At 38.1% G+C, this 19,933-nt stretch overlaps 1 protein-coding gene across 14 annotated transcripts; it reads right to left on the bottom strand.

Moving 5' to 3' along the window:
- Nucleotides 1–882: 882 nt before the first annotated feature.
- Nucleotides 883–19,465, bottom strand: puf60a (poly-U binding splicing factor a). Of its 14 annotated transcripts, none has more exons than XM_079379052.1 (14): nt 19,377–19,457; nt 18,512–18,582; nt 17,334–17,444; nt 16,651–16,746; nt 14,376–14,465; nt 13,935–14,003; nt 13,361–13,522; nt 13,187–13,279; nt 12,881–13,094; nt 12,383–12,573; nt 12,018–12,074; nt 6,118–6,229; nt 4,450–4,697; nt 883–1,612 (listed from the first exon to the last, which is right to left on the bottom strand). In XM_079379052.1, the coding sequence occupies exons 4-14, from the start codon at nt 16,729–16,731 to the stop codon at nt 1,313–1,315; spliced, it is 1,617 nt and encodes a 538-aa protein (XP_079235178.1). In that variant the 5' UTR covers nt 16,732–16,746; nt 17,334–17,444; nt 18,512–18,582; nt 19,377–19,457; the 3' UTR covers nt 883–1,312. The 14 variants fall into 14 exon arrangements, with proteins under 14 accessions (XP_079235178.1, XP_079235175.1, XP_079235179.1 ...); XM_079379049.1 differs by having other exon boundaries at nt 19,383–19,457; XM_079379053.1 differs by lacking the exon at nt 17,334–17,444 and having other exon boundaries at nt 19,377–19,465.
- Nucleotides 19,466–19,933: the final 468 nt, after the last annotated feature.

Below are 19,933 nucleotides of genomic sequence, written 5' to 3'. Positions count from 1 at the left end.
GTCATAAAAACAACTGACAAAACTAGCATTACAAATAGTCTTTGGTACAAAGAACATTTTCCCAACTCATAATCACCAAAAAGTCATTCTTTAACAGTCCTTTTAAAACTTGTTGAATGTTTTTAAACCCTTTAATGACACTGATAATTCCATGCAACTGCACTTGTGTATAAAACCTTATTATTCCCCACCAAACATTTAAATATAATTCTCACCCTGGTGTCATAAGTATGCTTGTCTATTACCATATAAAATTAATGTCCTAAATAACTTGGAACCAGTTGATGAAAAATTCTGTATTCAATTTAAAAAAAAAAAAAAAAATTCAACTGACAAATACGCCTAAAACATTCATTACTTGAATAGAAACGAGGACTTCAACATTATTCTAACTTAATTTGAGCATTTTGAAATTCATATTTCATACTCCATGATCAACTACTGTACCAAAAAAAAGAGAAAAAGGGCTGCATAATCAGTGCAGTCTTAAAATAATGTTAGTGATGTATGTTTGTAATTTAAAAAAGAAAAACTAATCTGAGTTTCTCAAGGACATGCGGCATGAATTTAAGGTTTATTTGATGTCTGCCATCTGTTTTTCAGCTTTCAAAGTACAAATGAAAAGTACACGTAACCCCTGATAAAACATTCAATGTTTGATTTGAACAAAGCTACATGTGCCAATATAACCCTTGACTCACGGCTGCATTTGTATCCACCATTTATACCATGTTTATTTCACTTTAACCATAATTCCAGTGCCTTTTACTGTTCTAAACAGAAGACAATGATCACAACAACGACCACTGTTTAAATGTATTCCACTACAACAAGCTTCCATACCATTTCATAAAGACAAAAGACTGAAACAGACCCAAGTGTCATATTTGAAGAATTTATTGTTCTGACATTTGAAACCATGAGCATTATAACAGGCTAATGACAATATTTTAAACAAAAAAGGGGGGGTATGACAAAGCAACTGAATTTGAAGAACATCTGACTGATGGAATGGGAAGTGAACCAATGACCCAAAAAAGGAGGGAAGGGGAGGGGGCATCCAGTCGTTCACATTAACGTACAGCAACAATAAAAAAAAAATATTCATGAGCGTTTCCTTGCCTCTGTCCCAAGAAGGGATCATTAATAATATTAATATCAACATCGATAAAAAATAATTACAAGTTATAAAGAGAAGCCAATACCACTGGGAAGAGCGGCTGGCGGCTGTGTCTGTGTAAGTGAGAAAGAGGAAAGGGAGAGATGGAGATAGAAGAGAAGGTTATGAAGGGAAGGATGTATTTTTGACAGTCTATGCAGAGAGGTCACTGTTGTCAAACCGTTCCTGATCGTACACCTCAGCGATGACCTTGCGACCTCCGAACCAGCGGTTGTTGAGTGCCTGAATCGCCTTGTTCATCTCTGATGCTGCTGAAAACTCCACAAAGATCTTGACAATGACTTCAGCATCCTCCTCCTCACCCTGCTTCTCCTGATAGATGATCACTCTATTAACGGCTCCAAACTTCCCACATTCCTCCGTTACTTCTCCTTCCAGATCGTCATCTATGTCCTCAGGTCCAACCATGTTCCTGAGCACCATAACCGTAGACTGTGGACAGAGCATACAGAAGCGTTTTTAATGCCACTTCTCTGCAACATTCAAAAGTACTTTTATTTTTAAACAAGTTGATCCTTTTATTCAGAAGGATGAGTATAATTGATCGAAAGACATTTATAATGCTTCAAAAGATTTTCAATTCAAGTAAATGCAGTTTTAACTTTCTATTTAAATCAAAGAATCCTGGGAAAAAACGTTTCACTGTCTCCACAAATTAAGCAGCACATCCGGTTTCAATACTGATAAATATTTCTTGTGCACCAAATCAGCATATTAAAATGATTTCCGAAGGATCATGTGATTCTGAAAACTGGAGCAATGGCTGCAGAAAAATCAGCTGCCACCACAGGAATAAATTACATTTTAAAATATTAAAATAGAAACAGGACTCTATACTCTGACCAAAATTACTGCATGCGACTGAAAAAAATATTTCAGAGCACCTGTGCGACTGACTTTTTTACGCCATTAGGGCCAGGCTTCGGGCCAATTTTCACGTCATATTTCCGACGCGGGCCCGTCTTATGCTTCTCATTTTTATATTTTAGACATTCATCAGTTAGTGATGAAAAACAATTGCTGCGCTGGTGGAAACATCACGAGACCTTGCGATCCACGACTGTCAAGAGCGGCTCGACGGTGTTTAGTGTCCTGCAGCAGGGAGCGTGTCGCCAGGGCAGCTGAAGAGTTCTGCGTTCAAATTCACACAATAGGCTAAAGCTAAGGCAAAGCCCCAGCAAAAGTAATTACCACGAATGTGTCCAGGGGAAATAGTAAGGAGATATTTTAATTATTTACTAATAAACAAATGTTTAACGAGTCAGTGTCGCAAAGATGATCCTGACTCGCAGTCTCCTCAGACGCGCCTTTAGAGAAAAGTGCATCTTTACTTGATTATGACTATAATGAAAGAGTTTTTGTGTTAGATTTGATTTCGTTTAGTAATTTAAAGCTTTCTATAGATATATTTCTGTCCGTAAGGCATGTATTTGCTGAGTTTCGGTTCATTTATGTGAAGCGCTCCTGTTCAAGACGAGATGGCAGAAAACACATCATGGTTTTCTTTATTTTATAAAAGCATGTTTTGTTGATATTGTGAGTGTGCACAAATAAAAGTAGACCCTTTACAGTTCCGAATGATATTACTCTTACCTTTATGAGCAAAAATTACGGCATATTTTAAGTTGTTTCCATTGGAAAAAATATGCAAGCGATTAAGCTGGCACCTACATGTCCTGCGCTTTAGCTTCCACTCTCCACACAAACGATTGGATATAGCGCAGATTTATCTAGGTTTAACGTTTAAACATTGTTATATGCTTGAACCGTTTTAGTATATCTATAGATTTTATTTTAGGTAAGTCGTAAGGATTTGATATGGCTAAATTGATCAAACATAGGCTATGATCAGCCTGCCAGTCTGTCGCTGCCTGTTTGCTCGTTACTTTAAAAAAGAAAAAAAGTGTAACGAACAAAAAAAAAAAATGCTCCAAACGTTTTTCTAAATTAACTTAAAAAAACGAAATGAAATCTAAATGACTTTGCCATTACATACAAATCTGAACTAAACTTTTAATAGCTGAAAAAGTAGTATAAGCCATTTTGTGAGAAGGGGAAAAAAACGATGGGCTCGGGTTGTAAATTCTGATAAGCTGATGGACACGGGCCGGGCTAGGGCCTGAGTGTCTCGGGCCAAGACTGGGCTAGGGCCTACATTTGAGGCCCATGCAGAGCTGTAAAGATAATGACTTGCTGCCACCTACTGGCAGTTTTAGTGTAATTTCATTCAAATTTCATTTCAGTCAAATCATTTAATATTTCTATGTTCAAAACGTTATAATTAAAACAATTTCACAACATTATTTGTAATTATAATTATGAACTTAAATGCATTAATTTCTCCTCTGAGCCTCAGACAGTTTTAATTAGGCATTTTAAAAAAAGTTCATTAACAAAAAAGAACATTTTAAATGGTTAACAAGGAGCGTTTGTTTTTCCTTTGTTTGCTCTCCCACGTTTGCGTTCCGAATTTGAGTTTTGTGTTCTCTTATGAACCTTCATTTTTCATTGGCTGTTTAACTGTGTTTACGCTGTGACTCAACTCTGTTTACCCGAGTTTATTCAAGTCCACCTTAGACACAGTGCAGCATGTCACGTGACTTGCACCTTACTACACGCAGGGTAAAGTTGTCTAAACACTAGTTTATGAGCGAGTGCCCACTTCTGTATTTATGCTTGTTAGTCAGTGGCGTTCTACACGGAAGACGTTATTTTCTTTGATTTGTTTAGCTTAAATTTTGATTGGTGCTAGTTAGTGTGTTTGTGTTTTATTTTATTTAGCACCGCTCGTCCCTCATTTTTGTTGTCTTTAAACAATTACATTTGTGCATAATTTGTAAATAGATATTTGTTGGTTTTGAAGGTATATTTTGGGTTCACAGTTCATTTTATTATTGGGAGTTTTGTTGTCTTGATTATTTTCCCTACTAAAAGCAAATCCACTCAGTTTTGCCTCTGCCTGCTTCTTAAAACTGCACACACTGCATCTCCATAGCAGAGAAAGTGTTTTAGCTTAAATCTTTTTATTTATTTAAAGTTTTGTGTTACCTCCAAAAAAAACCTAAATGCCAAATAATTAGGGAGACGTAACAATCGGGTTAAAAAAAACGCCTTTATAAAAAAGACCCTACAAATCACTTTAAGGAGTCAACGCCTCATAATGGGAAGGTTCATTCTGTCATTGATCAGGAGGTATTCCTAAATTTTTGACTGTGCTCTTAGGTGTAGAGCCCCGAGAACCCAGTTATTTGAATTAACTTAGAACAAACCTCTTGTTTCCTCAACAGTTTTTGCATGACCATATGTCTGGCGCTGCTGCCAGAGATGCTCATGTGCTCCTGTTCACTGAGCATCTCCTGACCTGTGCCGTCTTGAGCGGATTCTTCCTCTTCTTTTTCCTTCTTTGCCTCTTGGGCTGCAGCCACAGCAGCTGACAGTGACGGCGGAGAGGCCAATACCGGGTTTACAAGGCCTACTTGAGGCACAACAGGGAGCGTGGGCCGCGCTGGAGTCACCCCTGCACAGAAACACAGGAGTCACTATATTAACTGTGGTCTGACATGAATTTCTGCTAGACACCTATAAAATCCCTCTCTATGCGGGCGAAATAGGCTTTTTACCAGACTCTACAGCCTTAAGAACTGTTCACTAACAAAAATGAGTTTAATTTTTACACAAATACAATGATTGGGATAAAGTCGGTCAAGTATGTTTTGACTGATCCACAACGATGCTGTCTTCAGAATTAATATGGAAAATTAACATTTAAATGCTTTACCAATAATCTTCCCCTCCAGTGAGATGTTAACTAATGACTGGAGCATATTTGGTCAGTGAGATAAACTTGAGAATCAATGCGTCAACAGTTCAATTAGTGAATGGAAAATGGATTACAGTGCCAAGGAGTGCTAGAACGGATGTCAATATTTTTACTGAATAATGACTTACATGTCAAAATGTTTGGCTGAACCATTCCTAACAGAAAACTTCACAGAAATCATTCATTAAAAAACAAAACAAAACACCCATGTAGAAGTCAGACAGTTCTGGGAGTGCTTCAACATCCTTCCTCTATACCTGCTTGCTTCTTGCCTCTGTGACTATAATGTTGAGCATTTAATCAAAACATTAAAAAAAATAGAAAAAATAAGATGGGGTCACTTTGCCCCTCTCTGCTGCAACATCGGTTCTCTCTGGGCTTGGCTTCAAGATCAATTCCACAAAAAACACACAGGATCTGAGAGACTCACTGGCCAATAGGAATGAGAGATTTGTTTATGAGGGGAGGGGTTAGAAACAGTCCTCTTCAAACTTGGTTGATCAGTATGCAGCAAAGGGGAAGGGTCATGGCGAATGTGGAGAATAAAGACAGGGAGGGGAAGAAAGGAGAGAAAAAAGGAGAAAGAGAGAGAGAGAGACAAGGAGAGAAGAGAAAATAAAAGAGAAATCTATTAGTGGACACGTCCCACGACAGGCCACGTTAAACTGAGTACTGTGTAGGACAACAGAAACCTGAGGGAGAAAGAGATTGTGCACATTTAAGCTAATGTGAAAATGGGAGATTATGGACAGTGTTTAGAATAAAACAAACAGATATGACCTACACTGTGTAGCCCTAAGTAATGTGTAGGAGGACATGCCTGCCGAATAAGGGCTTTAAAAGAAAAATAAGGCATGTGTTTGTAATTATCTTTCAGTCGGACTCCTGTACATGTTCCTATCAATCCTATTTTCAAAAACAATACATGAAATGCTATCATTCATGCAAACTACACCCAAGTGAAGGGCCCCACTCTTACACAAATCAACCACATGCAGAGAAAAAATACTGAAGACATACAACACGATTAAGGCACACCAGTGAAAACACTGTTGTTTAGGGCCACAGTACTGACAAAATAGTAATGATGTTACAAACAACTTCTGAATCCACCTACCTGTAATGACCCCTGGGGCCTGAGCTGCCATGACGGCCTGTGGGAGCTGAGGCAGGCTCAGGCCCGTCCCTGCACTCATCGCCCCCAGAATAGATGCTCCCGCTACCGCTTCCTGGAAGAACAGAGTGGAACATATAGGAACACCGCCTGGACAGCGCCCGTTAAAAGCACACATAACACCAACACGAGTGGACAAGCACGCCACGGGACAGGACACGAGAGACAGACCTTCACACACACAGACAAGCCTTGGGCCAGCTGCATAAAAATGGGAAGTTTGAGCTTATGGGCTATTGAGAATACTAATGCTCATATAGACTGTTTAACTGTTAACCAAAAATTTGACCAATTAATACTTTGTTAAATGTTTTTTTTTTCCCCTTAAATTTGCGACATTGTTAAAAGAAAAATATTCTATACGTTACTTCAAGATAAGCAAGTAACCGCTCTACTTTCACTTAGTTAACTGAAGTAGTAAATGAAACCATGGCAAGTGGCAGTATTGAATATGGTTATCAAAGAGTGAATTTTATTCAAATTGTAAATGGACTTTAGCCTGAAAAACATGCAATGAGCGCTCTTTATTACTAAAATATGTCACTCATTTTACACTGAACAAAATTATAAACGCAACACACTCGTTTTTGCCCCCATTTTTCATGAGCTGAACTCAAAGATCTAAAACTTTTTCTATATACACAAAAGGCCTATTTCTCTCAAATTGTTCACAAATCTGTCGAAGTGTGTTAGCGAACACTTCTTTGCAGAGATAATCCATCCACCTCACAGGTGTGGCATATCAAGATGCTGATTAGACAGCATGATTATTGCACAGGTGTGCCTTAGGCTGGCCACAATAAGAGGGCACTCTAAAATGTGCAGTTTTATCACACAGCACAATGCCACAGATGTCGCAAGCTTTGAGGGAGCGTGCAATTGGCATGCTGACTGCAGGAATGTCCACCAGATCGGTTGCCCGTGAATTGAATGTTCGTTTCTCTACCATAAGCCGTCTCCAAAGGCGTTTCAGAGAATTCGGCAGTACATCCAACCGGCCTCACAACCGCAGACCACGTGTAACCACACCAGCCAGGACCTCCACATCCAGCATCTTCACCTCCAAGATCGTCTGAGACCAGCCACCCAGACAGCTGCTGCAACAATCGGTTTACATAACCAAAGAATTTCTGCACAAACTGTCAGAAAAGGTCTCAGGAAAGCTCATCTGCCTGCTCGCAGTCCTCATCGGGGTCTCGACCTGACTGCAGTTCGTCATCGTAACCGACTTGAGTGGGCAAATTCTCACATTCGATGGCGTCTGGCACTTTGGAGAGGTGTTCTCTTCACGGATGAATCCCGGTTTTCACTGTACAGGGCAGATGGCAGACAGTGTGTATGGCATCGTGTAGGTGAGCGTTTTGCTGATGCCAACGCTGTGGATCGAGTGGCCCATTGTGGCGGTGGGGTTATGGTATGGGCAGGCGTATGTTATGGACAAGGAACACAGGTGCATTTTATTGATGGCCTTTTGAATGCAGAGATACCGTGACGAGATCCTGAGGCCCATTGTTGTGCCATTCATCCACAACCATCATGTTGCAGCATGATAATGCACGGCCACATGTTGCAAGGATCTGTAAACAAATCCTGGAACCTGAAAACATCCCAGTTCTTGCATGGCCAGCATACTCACCGGACATGTCACCCATTGAGCATGTTTGGGATGCTCTGGATCAGTGTATACGACAGCGTGTTCCAGTTCCTGCCAATATCCAGCACCTTCGCACAGCCATTGAAGAGGAGTGGACCAACATTCCACAGGCCACAATCAACAACCTGATCAACTCTATGTGAAGGAGATGTGTTGCACCGCGTGAGGCAAATGATGATCACACCACATACTGACTGGTTTTCGGACCCCCCCAATACAGTAAAACTGCACATTTTAGAGTGGCCTTTTATTGTGGCCAGCCTAAGGCACACCTGTGCAATAATTATGCTGTCTAATCAGCATCTTGATATGCCACACCTGTGAGGTGGATGGATTATCTCAGCAAAGGAGAAGTGCTCACTAACACAGATTTAGGCAGATTTGTGAACAATGAGAGAAATAGACCTTGTGTGTACATAGAAAAAGTCTTAGATCTTTGAGTTCAGCTCATGAAAAAATGGAGGCAAAAACAAAAGTGTTGCGTTTATAATTTTGTTCAGTGTAGTTTATCGTGATCTCACAAAGTTCCATTATAATCAATGAAGCTCTACAGGCTCCGCTCCAGCACATCGACATGTACGTTTTTAAAAATAAAAACTACACGTTGTACACTAAGGTTGGCCTGCTATTTTCTTTTATTTCTGACGAGAAAAGAAAATATGCTAGTTCTTCAAAGCTCTTAAATTCAGTGCACGTTTCATTTTGTCATCTAATCTGTTCATTTACGTGAAAAATATTCAGTTTAGGCCAACTTGTTTCATTATTTTAATTTTATTGTTTTTCTGTTTTAAAAAGCTATATATATATATATATATATAAAATAAATTTTGTATTTAATGGGTCACAGACATGCGTCAATTCAATTTTCTAATATTATCAGTTAACGCTTACTTTGGATAATGAGCAGCGGTTGTTACCAAAATGAGCATCTCTAATTGAGAAAATAGATTTTTGTTAGTATTAAGCAATACAATCTCTGTAGTATAGGGTCTCTGAGTGTACTCTAAAGGTCTTCACAGCAGAAAAGGTTATACTCAACATAGGTTCTTGTGCTATATGCTCAACTGTCCCTTAACCACTTGTGCATACAAATTACATGGCAACACATTTAAAAAATTTGACGATTTCTAAAGCAAAGTTGTATTTTGTTCATTAGTCTATATAGAAAACCTAGAAGGATTCAAACTCTAAAGAGTGTTCGGTAACCAAAATTGTAAAAAAGCTCTTTTGGTGTTTGGCCGAATAAACAAAAATACCAAAATAAATAGTACCGAACAATGACGAGACGCGATCAAATAGAAGCGTGCGCTAATGCAGCAAACATGTCAGCAGTGTGAAAGTATTAAAAGTGTCAGAGAAAAGACGTCTAAAATCATTAAAAGCACCAACAGTGAGAGACTTGTTTAGTGCTGCATCGCATGTCTTCGATGAGAAGAGGAAGGGTGGTTGTTGCTGGTTATCGTATGACTGAAATTGCGAAATGGCCTTAATTAGTAAATAAACTGCAGAATGTTATGTTTTCTAATACACACACGGACTGCATGTATTCAAACAGTGCTGCACCAGCTCGCAGCGCTATCTGCATATCCAGGGTTCAAAGTCCAAATCTGCGCTGAAACGGTGTTACTCGTCAGCTGCTCAATATTTTTATGCATGTTTAAAATAAAATAATAGGACAATAATAATAATAATAATAATAATAATAATAATAATTACAACAGCTCTATTAATACATTTATTCTAACACTCACACAGTGTTCAAATTTGGATCTGTACATTTTCTGTTTTAAAAGAATTCTCTTCAGCTCAGCAAGGATGCATTTACTTGTACAGTAAAAATCGAAAAATAATACATAACTGATTTAAGGGGGTTTTAAAAATGGCCAAAAAATATTTTACTAACTTAAATTTAAGTTAAACTGTGCTTTGTTGGTATCTAGTGTCCACTAGAATGTAAAAAAAAAAAAATTCAGTGTTAAATAAATATTTTTAAATTGTTGTTTTGTTACTGATATTTTTTCCTATGAAAAAATAAAAAATTAAAGCTATGTAAAACAGTAAAAAGTACATTTTGGGTATTTAATTTATGCAACTGTGAAAAACATGGCAAAATGTATGGAGAAAAATGCGAAAAACCGTGCTCTGTATTCAGCCTTCGTCCCAGTGATTCATTTTGATCGGCTTCGGCCAAGAACTTTAATTTCAGTGCATCCCTATTTTAAATTACAAATTATATTATATAAATAAATAGGGGTGTAACATTCCACGCATTCATAACGAACCGTTTCAGTACGGGTCTTTCGGTTAACGAACAAATACAGATTTTTTTTGTTTTTGTTTTGTTTTCCAGGAAATTCAAATAAATGGCGTTTTGACAGTCTTCGATAGATTGCGGTATAAAGGCATTGGAGAGCCGCTTCCAGGACGGTTCCGAAACATGCTGGTATAAACCCGACACAAGCATTGAGTAGAGCGGTAGCGATCAGCTCCGGTTCCCGTGTCTGAGCCGTGATGCGCCGCAGACTTGTGCAGAGCGGAGCGTGAGTGAACGCGATCATTCCTTCCTCTGTACTACTAGTTTTAACACAAATAAACATGACTGAACATCCCATGCCTCATGTAAATGCTCAATCAGCGTTTCAACCGTGGAAATAAAATGTCACGTAGCATTTCATTTACCTCAACAAGTCATCAGTGACCACAGCTCGCTAGTTCACTAGAGAAATGAAGTCTAGAAAGGAGCATTTAGCGAAATATTACACCATATACATTATATTTTACTAAACCTGTTAGTCTTAATTTAATCTAGGTTTAAATTAATCTGTTATGAAACATGCTATGACAGCCAGTGTGTAATTGAATATTTTAACAAATAGCAAAAAAAAATTTTTTTTTTAATTTATAAGTTAATTTAAAAACTGCATTGTGCAATTTACATGTTTGCATACATTTTATTTTAAGTTGAGTGTTATCGATTTAAAAATAAATAATTAAATTTAAGGTTGGGTTAAGTTGTTAGGCCTAATTGTAATGTAAAAGGGCTCCCTATAGTTTTAAGCATAAACTGAGGTAGATTTTTATCACTAATTAAATTAACTATAACAATGTATTTATAGAGAGAGCAACTTGTTCAGTAAACCACTGTTTATTTAAAAATATATATATTTTTAAAAGTTTAGTTTCCCCCTGCTGTACCGAAATAATACCGAACCGTGACGTTAAAACCAAGGTACGTACCGAACAGTCATATTTGTATACCGTTACACCCCTATAAATAAATTATTATATTAGTATTAAAAGATCACCAAGACTGCATGCATTTTATTTAAAAATAAAAAAATCTTACAAAAACTTTTGAACAGTAATATATACATTAAAAAACAGACAAAAAGCTAACAGCTAAAGGAAATGGAACGTTGCTTGACAAACACATCAGTCAAGTGTCCGCTCTAATAGTGTTTATGCATCTAAACATTCAGGTATTTACATTCAGGCATTTCATGCAACTAGGCCCAAGACTGAAATAAAGTTCAAGAACATATGACAAAACAAGCTAAACGGATCATTAGAAATCTTTATAAATTATTAACTAAACATTAACTTAGACACTGCTATATAAGTTACAAAATTATGCATTTATCTGCTTAATTTAAACTATGTATGACAAGCATGAGACAACACGACAATTACATCACTGATCATACAATTTTACAATATATAATTTAGTAGCATAAATGTCAATTTTAGCATGATCTATGCTGTAGCATAGATTCAATAAAAGTCACTAAAATAGAAGTAACCCACAATAGACAATGCCAAAAATGTATCTCAATTAAAATAGTAGAGGCACACCCATTAACAAAGAACTATCATTGAAAAGCCTTAAAAGTTTAAGCGGACATCCAGAATTTTATATATCATTTTGTGGGCCAAAACCCAAATTACATATGAGGCATAATGTAGCTGAAAAATTTTGTCAGAGGTGCTACTTAAAGTCACCTGTAACTAAAACTGCTCAGCTTTCAATTATATGGCCTGTCTAGTAAACATTCTCTACATAGCACACTATAGAGCAAAGAGCCTCACTGTAACTGGGAAGTCCTGAAGACAAGACTCTCCCCACACTCATATTCTACACAAAACAAAAAGGCACCAGCGTGCTTTGAACAGAATTTCCTGAAGGATTTACCAGACAGTTGAGGAAGTCTTCTGTCCGATTCTCCGGCTGGGACAGATTCCATGCCATCTGTTTTTGGAGTTTACATGCTATGTTATCTTTCTGCATGTAAAAGCTCTGTCTCAAATAAGTAATGCTGTGTCATAATTGAGTCTTCATGCCAGTCAATGCCTAAGCTGACTCAAATCAAGCCCTCACATGCAGCACCAAGTGTCTGCTCTAGCCTGCTAAGCGAATAAAAAAAAAAAAAAAAATATCACGCTGCCTTACTTTACAAAGGAAGGCTTTTAAATGCCAAAGGAAGCAGCTGATCACATGCACACACACACACTCTCTCCCTGACTAACAATAGATAATCAAGGTGTGTAAATGCTCACCTGTGCAGTGATTTTGGCAGTGGCAGCTGCAGCCGCTACGGCAGCGGCGGGAGGAAGGCCGCCCGGCGTCGTTGGCGTCAGAAGGGGCATGGGGGGTGTGACTGCTTTGCCCACTCGCAGGTACTGGCCACCCAAGTCGAAAAGGTTCATGGAGGACACGGCATCCTGCGCAGACTGGGCCTTATCATATTCTACAGGGGAAACAAGGAGGACTAAGACTCAACAGCTTCTAAGAAGACTCAGCATTAATCTACCAGAGCTCTGAGACAGTTACTGTGTAATTACCGGCGGGCACTTATGGCACAAAAGTCCGTAACAGAGCCTAAGAAAACAACGACAACAGAAATAAAAACTTACTATGAAAGCATGTGAGGAACCTGCCCCCACCCTTCTCTATCCCCTGTGAGACATGTAGAGAACAGCATTCTACCATGACTGACTGCTCTCAGTCAGATACATTTATATGCAACCGAATGGGTGTAGCAGCAGCCCGCTTACCTATGAAGCCATAGCCTTTGTGCTTTCCCGTCGTGGGGTCCCGGGCCAGGGTGCATGACTTGATTCTTCCGAAAGCCTCGAACACACTCTTGATGTCATCGTCTGACAAATCGGGATGCACGGACGCCACGTAAATCCGGTTGAAGGCGCGTGCTTCTTCGGCTAGCTGGTCTATGATGGGTTGAGCCTGACCAATGTTGCTTGGTCGCCCCACCTACAAGTGTTGAAATAAGAGATCAGAAATTATTGACTACGCAAGTTTAATATCTTGTGATATTTGTTTTCTAAATTTTTCGAAGTACTCACTTTAATGTTTCTACCACCCAACATAACAGAGTTCATCTGTTCTAAAGCGAGCTGTGCTGCTTCTGGTACTTCATATTCTACAAATGCAAAACCCTGGAGAAAGAGTAGCTTAATGTAAGTTAAAAAACAAAGAATGAAAAATACAAAGTGGTAAAAAAAAAAAAACCTTCTGACCTTGTGTTTTAATGTAACAGAGTCCCAGGACATGTCAATGCTCTTAATGGGACCGAAGGGAGCAAATGCCTGTCTGATGGTGTCTTCTCCTAGCTCGTAGTAGATGGACCCAACATAAACACGGCACATTATGGCTAGTGCCCGTTGCCTCTGTGCTGCAACCTGCAATGGACAATTCAGTTGATCAGATGGGGCCATGCCAGGCATATACTCATCATTCATAGTGTTCATCATTCATAGGTAGTGATCGACCGATATTGATTTTTTTTATAACTGATACCCATTATTTATCGTTTAACGGTGAATCAGATATTACAAAACCGATATTCAATAATGATAAAGTGCTTAAATATCAGTAAATCAATATATCGGTCGATCTCTATTCATAGGCTCGTTCCAGTGATTGAGGATAGAGCCAGTAGACAATAAACATGCTGGCACCGAAGACAGCACTGGCATTTCTTTACCTCCTCCCCATTACACACGTGTACTGAACAACCACATGTATGCTGACAGAAGGATGGGAGTCAATGAAGGTTAATGAGATTGCTGGAAGAAACTGTGTTGGACTTACAGACTGTAGTGGTGAGAGGGGATCTCCAAAGCCCATCGTCAATGAGGCCATCTGAAGGGAATTAGGGAGCTGTCAGGAAAAATAAAGTCTATTACTGTTGTGCAGCTTTTTTTGTACCAAGTTGTCAGATGAGAGTAAGGGTCACTGAGACAACATATTACTCACATTATTACACAATTACAATCATGAATACATTGTGTTTACACTCATAACACTGCAGTGTTTTTTCCCCAACAAATCGCATTCTAACTGAATCTTTCCCTCATAACTATAAAATAAATGTCAGCTTCACTATATTTTTTCAGAAATCTGAAGAAAAAAAACAATATACATTGACAGAACTACTATGTCATTGGGCTTAGCTGTGAGTGACATCAGCATACATTCAGCATAATCAGTTTATCAACACTATATCTATCCCATGTTCCCGTACACTTTTACCTGTAGGTTGCTAAGCTGTTGCTGCTGATGGGCGAGGGTCTGCTTGACCAGGACGCTCTTGATGCTTTGTTCCATGGCATACTTCTTTGCCTACAATTGAAAGCACATAACACTAAATAAATACCCTTACAATCTTAGTTTTTAACCAGATGTGCGATGATGCTGAGTTTGCTTTAGAAACACCCGTATTCTGCTTGCTTCCAATTCCTCACACACATACACCACTCGAACCTTCTGTAAAATAATCTTTCATAAAGTTCGGAAAAGTTGAAGCAAATTACAACGACATTCACGGACTTCATTGCACAGGATGCACTGTGAGAGACGCACGCTTTGTTTGATGTGTAATAACTTGAAGTGTGGGGTCTCGCCCGTCTGCATTTTCCTTACAAATGCTCTTTATGTGGTTTGGAATGCAGTGGATTTATACATTTAAAATATGAACCTCACTAACAGAAGGCTGCTTTCAATTTCAAATGCTGACGCGCGCTAGACTGCTCGCGCATGCAGCTGTGGGCGACTCCGTGGTTTAATGTATTTGCGTCTCAAAATGGTTTTATGACGCAAAATTTATGTAAACAGCCAGTTGTGTCTTAAGGGATTAAACGGACAGGACAAACCACATTACTACTAATATTTCAAAAGACATCTGTGTGTGAATGCAGCTTAATAGATCTCCCGCTGTCTAACACAATAGAAAATGTAACGGATTTAATGGTTATGATGGGAATTGTATTGGTTTTAATGGAAACTATAATGGTGTCTACTGGTATGCGATGGATTCTATTGGTGGGATGTTAAATCCTATTGGAAAAATGCCCAAGACACACTACAAAAAGGAATTCTGTAATGGTTTTACTGGAAAAAGCTAATGGTTTAAATTTCTATGATGATTTCGATTGGGCTTCTATTGTTTGTTTTTTTTTTAGCAGGGGAAGATAAAAAAAAAAAAAAAAAAAAAAAAAAAAATTACTCAGTTCTTGGAATGGAATTTTTAGCCGATTCTTGAAGATGCCTAAAGACTCAGCTGCTCAGATTGAGTTGGGCAGGTCATTGCACCAGGAGGGAACATTTAATTTAAAAGTCTGTAAAAGTGATTTTGTGCCTCTTTGGGATGGCACAATAAAGCGACATTCAATTGCATTACATAAGCTTCTAGAGGGCACATAAGTCTGAAGTAATGAATTTAGGTAAAGGGTGCAGAGCCAATGGTGGTTTTGTAGGCAAACATTAACGTCTTGAATTTTATGCAAGCAGCTATTGGTAGCCAGTGCAAATTGATAAACAGAGGTGCAGAGGTTTTGGCTTTTGCTGAGGCGTGATTTGCTTGATCTGCAAGAATGCTTCATTTCTTGAATGAATCAGTTGAATAAATTACTCAATTACTGGCTCATTAAGAGAGTCTGCACCAGCTGCCACCTACTGGCGGTTTATTTTCATGTATCATTGCATATTCACCAAAACTTTATATTTGTATATTCAAAAAAAAAAGTAAAAACATTAGTATCACCATTATTTATGCAGTAATTCTGCAATGTAAATGCAAGTTACCTCTGAGCTTTATTCAGTTTGTGTAAATTCATCTAAATGCCACTTCCTCTTGATATTGATTGGTAATCATGGCCCTCATGTCTTATTCTAATTAAATTTATTGATAAAAGCTCATAATTTGACATGAAAAGACGAACACTTAATAAGTTTAGGCTAAAATTACCATTTATAATAGCAAAAAAATGCCCTGGAAACTTACAGATGGCAAATATCACAAATATGCTCATTTAAGTAAAAGCTAACAGTACACAAAAAACAGTTTTTCTTTTTTTTTTTTAAACTTGGACACAATGATTGACGAAAGACAAGCACGTCAAGGCTTAATGTTAAGCCCTGCTTCAGGTAAACCAACATACGGCTCTAAAATTTTATATCACATATGATATTTCATAAATTTGCTAAAATTCACAAATGTTAAATGAGAATAATCATCCACTTTAAATAGTGTCCCAGTTATTGAGAATAGTACTAGCAGATAATCAGATGCCACTAGCACCGGTTCTGCTTGTCCACTGCTTGCTTACATGTGCACTGAAAAACACATGCTTGTAAAGCTAGAGGACATGAAAAAAAAAACAAAAAAAAAAAAACACAAAACTATAAATGAAAGCCTGTCTGATACACTTGTGTTTAACTGTTATTGAGTATGGTAAAGTCACATCACACATCAGTATCACTGATTTCAGTACCCATATGCAGAAGTAGTGTCTGGGGAAAGTCTCACCTTCTGTAGCGCCTCCTGCTGTTCCGGGGTGAGGGGCGGCAGTCCGAGCTTCGAGGCTGTGCTCTGTCCATTCTCCATCATCAGAGCCTCGCCTCCCTGCACAGAGCACAGGCATCTGTCAGACCTGATGAACGTGAGCTGTAGGCAAACTGCACGATCTACTCAAGACAAACACTGGACTGCAATACACACTGGACAGCTTACAGTTTTAAAACCATCTAGTTTAAAAGCAAACTCAGATTACATCAATTATACAGAAATTATGCATCTTGCGTGAATTATTTACCATTTAATTTTTTTTTGCAAATGCATTAGGATTAGAGCTGGAAACAAGTTCCATTTACAAGACTACAAATGATTCTAGATAATTTTGAGCTTGCTCTAAAACAGCTTTCTACATTTCAGCACATGTTGGACACCTTCAGTTTAGCGTAGGGCTTTGTTAAACACATTTTACACTGAACTGAAAGGCCATTGATAATGAGCCTTCTGTATACATTTAATTAACAGGCTTCTCACAATATTGTAAGGGGAACCATGTATTCATACGACATGGTGACTTCTCCCCTCAGTGGAAACACTGAGATATTTGATTCTGTCGGTCACTGGAGGACCATATACCAGAGTGCACATGCTAAAGTGAGCCCTCTTATTGATTACTACACAAGAGAAAACTTAAATACCTTTGCTCAAATGAACTCCTGAGTGGTGCACTGCCCCCCCCCTTAAGGAGGTTTGAACCCAAAAAGTTCTGCCATTGGCTTTGGAAATATAGTACAGTCAAGAGATATGTTCTACAGCACAGACGACACATAGAGAGAAATGACAAAAAAGAAAAAAGAAAAAGAAAAACACAAACCTACTTAGAACAATAGAACTGGATAGGGAGACAACAATTTGAGATCACTGACATCCAAATCCAGGGGGGGAAAAAAGGTTGTCCCCAAGATGTTTAGGACATGAAGCCCTGGTTGACAAACCTTAAGGCAATATATTTTGTACACAAGTTCTGTGGCAGTGATTCTTAAAGGGACAGTTCACCCAAATAATGAAAACTATGACTTACGGCCCATTCACAGTAAGGATGATAACTATAAAACTTCAATAATCGTTCTTAGGTGTGGATGCTTATATAGTTCGTTTTAGTTTTTATTCCTGTGTGAACAGGGCTTTGATCGTGTTGTTCCAAACGCATATGAATTTTTTTTAGACTAATGGCAGATGATCTTCACTAATTAAAGGCTTAAATTTAATTGACCTAAAAAGTCTTATACGTATAAAGTGTATCATGCACTTACTGCTTTTATGATATTTACATCCTTTTTAAAGCTTGAAATGAGTCTTGTATGGAAATAAGCAATGAGAACAACAATGAAAATTTCTCCTATTGCATTTCACAGAATAAAGTCATAAAGGTTTAGAACAACATCAGGATAAGTCATTTTTAGCTGAACTATTCCTTTAATTTGACTGACAACAAAATTTCTCAATTTGTGAATATTAGTGCAAGGAACATGCATTTTGCTTAAACTCGTCCAAAAATGACAGAACTTGAGCTACCATGTTATGACCGGCCTGGATGACAAATAATGACCAACAACAATGAAAATGTGTTTTGTTGTAATGACTACACAAATAACTTAATTTTCCATTCCCTAAAAGCTGTAACATTTTACTATACATATACTGGTGACACTTGAACAATAAAGAAAGAAAGTACTGGTTGCCTGATGCAACTTGTTTATCAAATGTGTAATACTTGAATAACTGAAAAGCAATCAGAAACATTAAAAGTTCTTTGCAAACCCCTTTCATAAAGGGCAAGAGTGGTCTCGGGGTGAGCAGTGGATAGGCCCCTTACCTAGCACCTGCTCTCCGCTGGGGTGTCTTGTGAGATTATATATAGGGAGCTTTTACAGTTCAATACAGAGTCTATAAGGAAAGAGAGAGGTTTCAATAAACTCATGTAAATTGCGTCCATTTCCCAAGTTAAAAGGGTGAACTTAAATGTTTTTCAACCTACTTATAATAGCATGAATTTTGAGATGTCTGTAAACAGACTAGTTAGGAGACTCTAAAGTAACCATTTAAGCGACCTGCTCTGATTTACTACAAACACATTACATAGTTAGTTAACATCAAGTAAACACACAGGAGGTAAAAAAACAGCATTCAATCAAGTATGAATGTTTCCCATGCATTCTCACCGGCCATTAGGCCTTATGTAATGCTGGGTTTAACGATACTCAATTCGACACTCAAAAAGACTGTTCCACTGCAATGCACAAAGGCGAATAGTAACTGCAGACAAATCTTAAAACCGTAAACACATTAAACGGGAGTGTTTCGTTTCTCGTGGGCCGTGCAGCAGCGAAGTTGTTGCGGCTCATGGAGGACAATATGAACGGGTTAACGCGCTAGCTCATGTAACGGATGAAGAAAGAGCGTGAGCGCAGGCGTTTGGGTTACAAACGTAACACCGTTAAAAACAACCATTAGAAACAAATCCTAACAGTTAGAAATTACTTTATGATTTTATCACTGTGATTTTGAAAAGACACGCAGCAGCAGGCCAGGGAGAAAATCCCGCTCTCGGTGCGCTAGGCTAGTTAGCCATACCCCTGTTCTTCTAACTTTTTAAATGAAACCTCTGTCCGAAAACATTATTATATGCACTTGAAATATTACCGTATGCATATTAAGAGAGAAGTTAAACAAAATATTACATTTACCGCTGAAACAGCCACCGCCATAGTGCACACCTTCCAGCGTTAACGTCCGCACGGCGAGGAAGACTATGAAATCTCGCGAGACTGAGAGAGAACTTTAGGTAAGAGGCGCGCAGCTGCAGTGTGGCCCATCAGGCTGTGATTGGAGGAAAGCAAGTCTCATTGAATAACAAAAATATAATGATATGTTAGAGAGCGCAATAAAACTTAATTTCTCATTTTCTTTGGATAATATGTGTATTACGATCGCAAAAGATTAATTAATATTTCTAATCAAGAGAAATATCGTAAAAGCCCAGGCTAGTTGTCACATTTTTTTTACTGCAATCAATATTTGTCTAAAATGTTTATGAAAGTAAGTTTCTAGTATTCAGTTATACGCGTAATTATTATATATTAATATATATAGGCTATTAGTGATCATCTAACATTACTCAGCATGCTGTTTTTGAGCAATATGAAAACAGTAGAACAGGCAAAAAAACTGAATTTATTCAACAGTAAAATGAAAATGTATAAAAATACATCTTGTAATTAATTATTGTAGACATTTA

The sequence above is a fragment of the Barbus barbus genome, assembly GCF_936440315.1.
Source record: "Barbus barbus genome assembly, chromosome: 26".
NCBI lineage: Eukaryota > Metazoa > Chordata > Actinopteri > Cypriniformes > Cyprinidae > Barbus > Barbus barbus.
This window is presented reverse-complemented; position numbering and strand designations above follow the sequence as displayed.

Bases quoted from the DNA above. Each gene is read 5' to 3' on its own strand.
- puf60a (XM_079379042.1), bottom strand. From the start codon at position 19,403: ATGGCGGTGGCTGTTTCAGCGGTAAAT. The intron at 13,095-13,186 runs GTGAGTACTTCG...CAACACTTGTAG, and splicing joins TGGGTGGTAGAAACATTAAA to GTGGGGCGACCAAGCAACAT. The intron at 12,574-12,880 runs GTAAGCGGGCTG...TTTCCCCTGTAG, and splicing joins CAAAGGCTATGGCTTCATAG to AATATGATAAGGCCCAGTCT.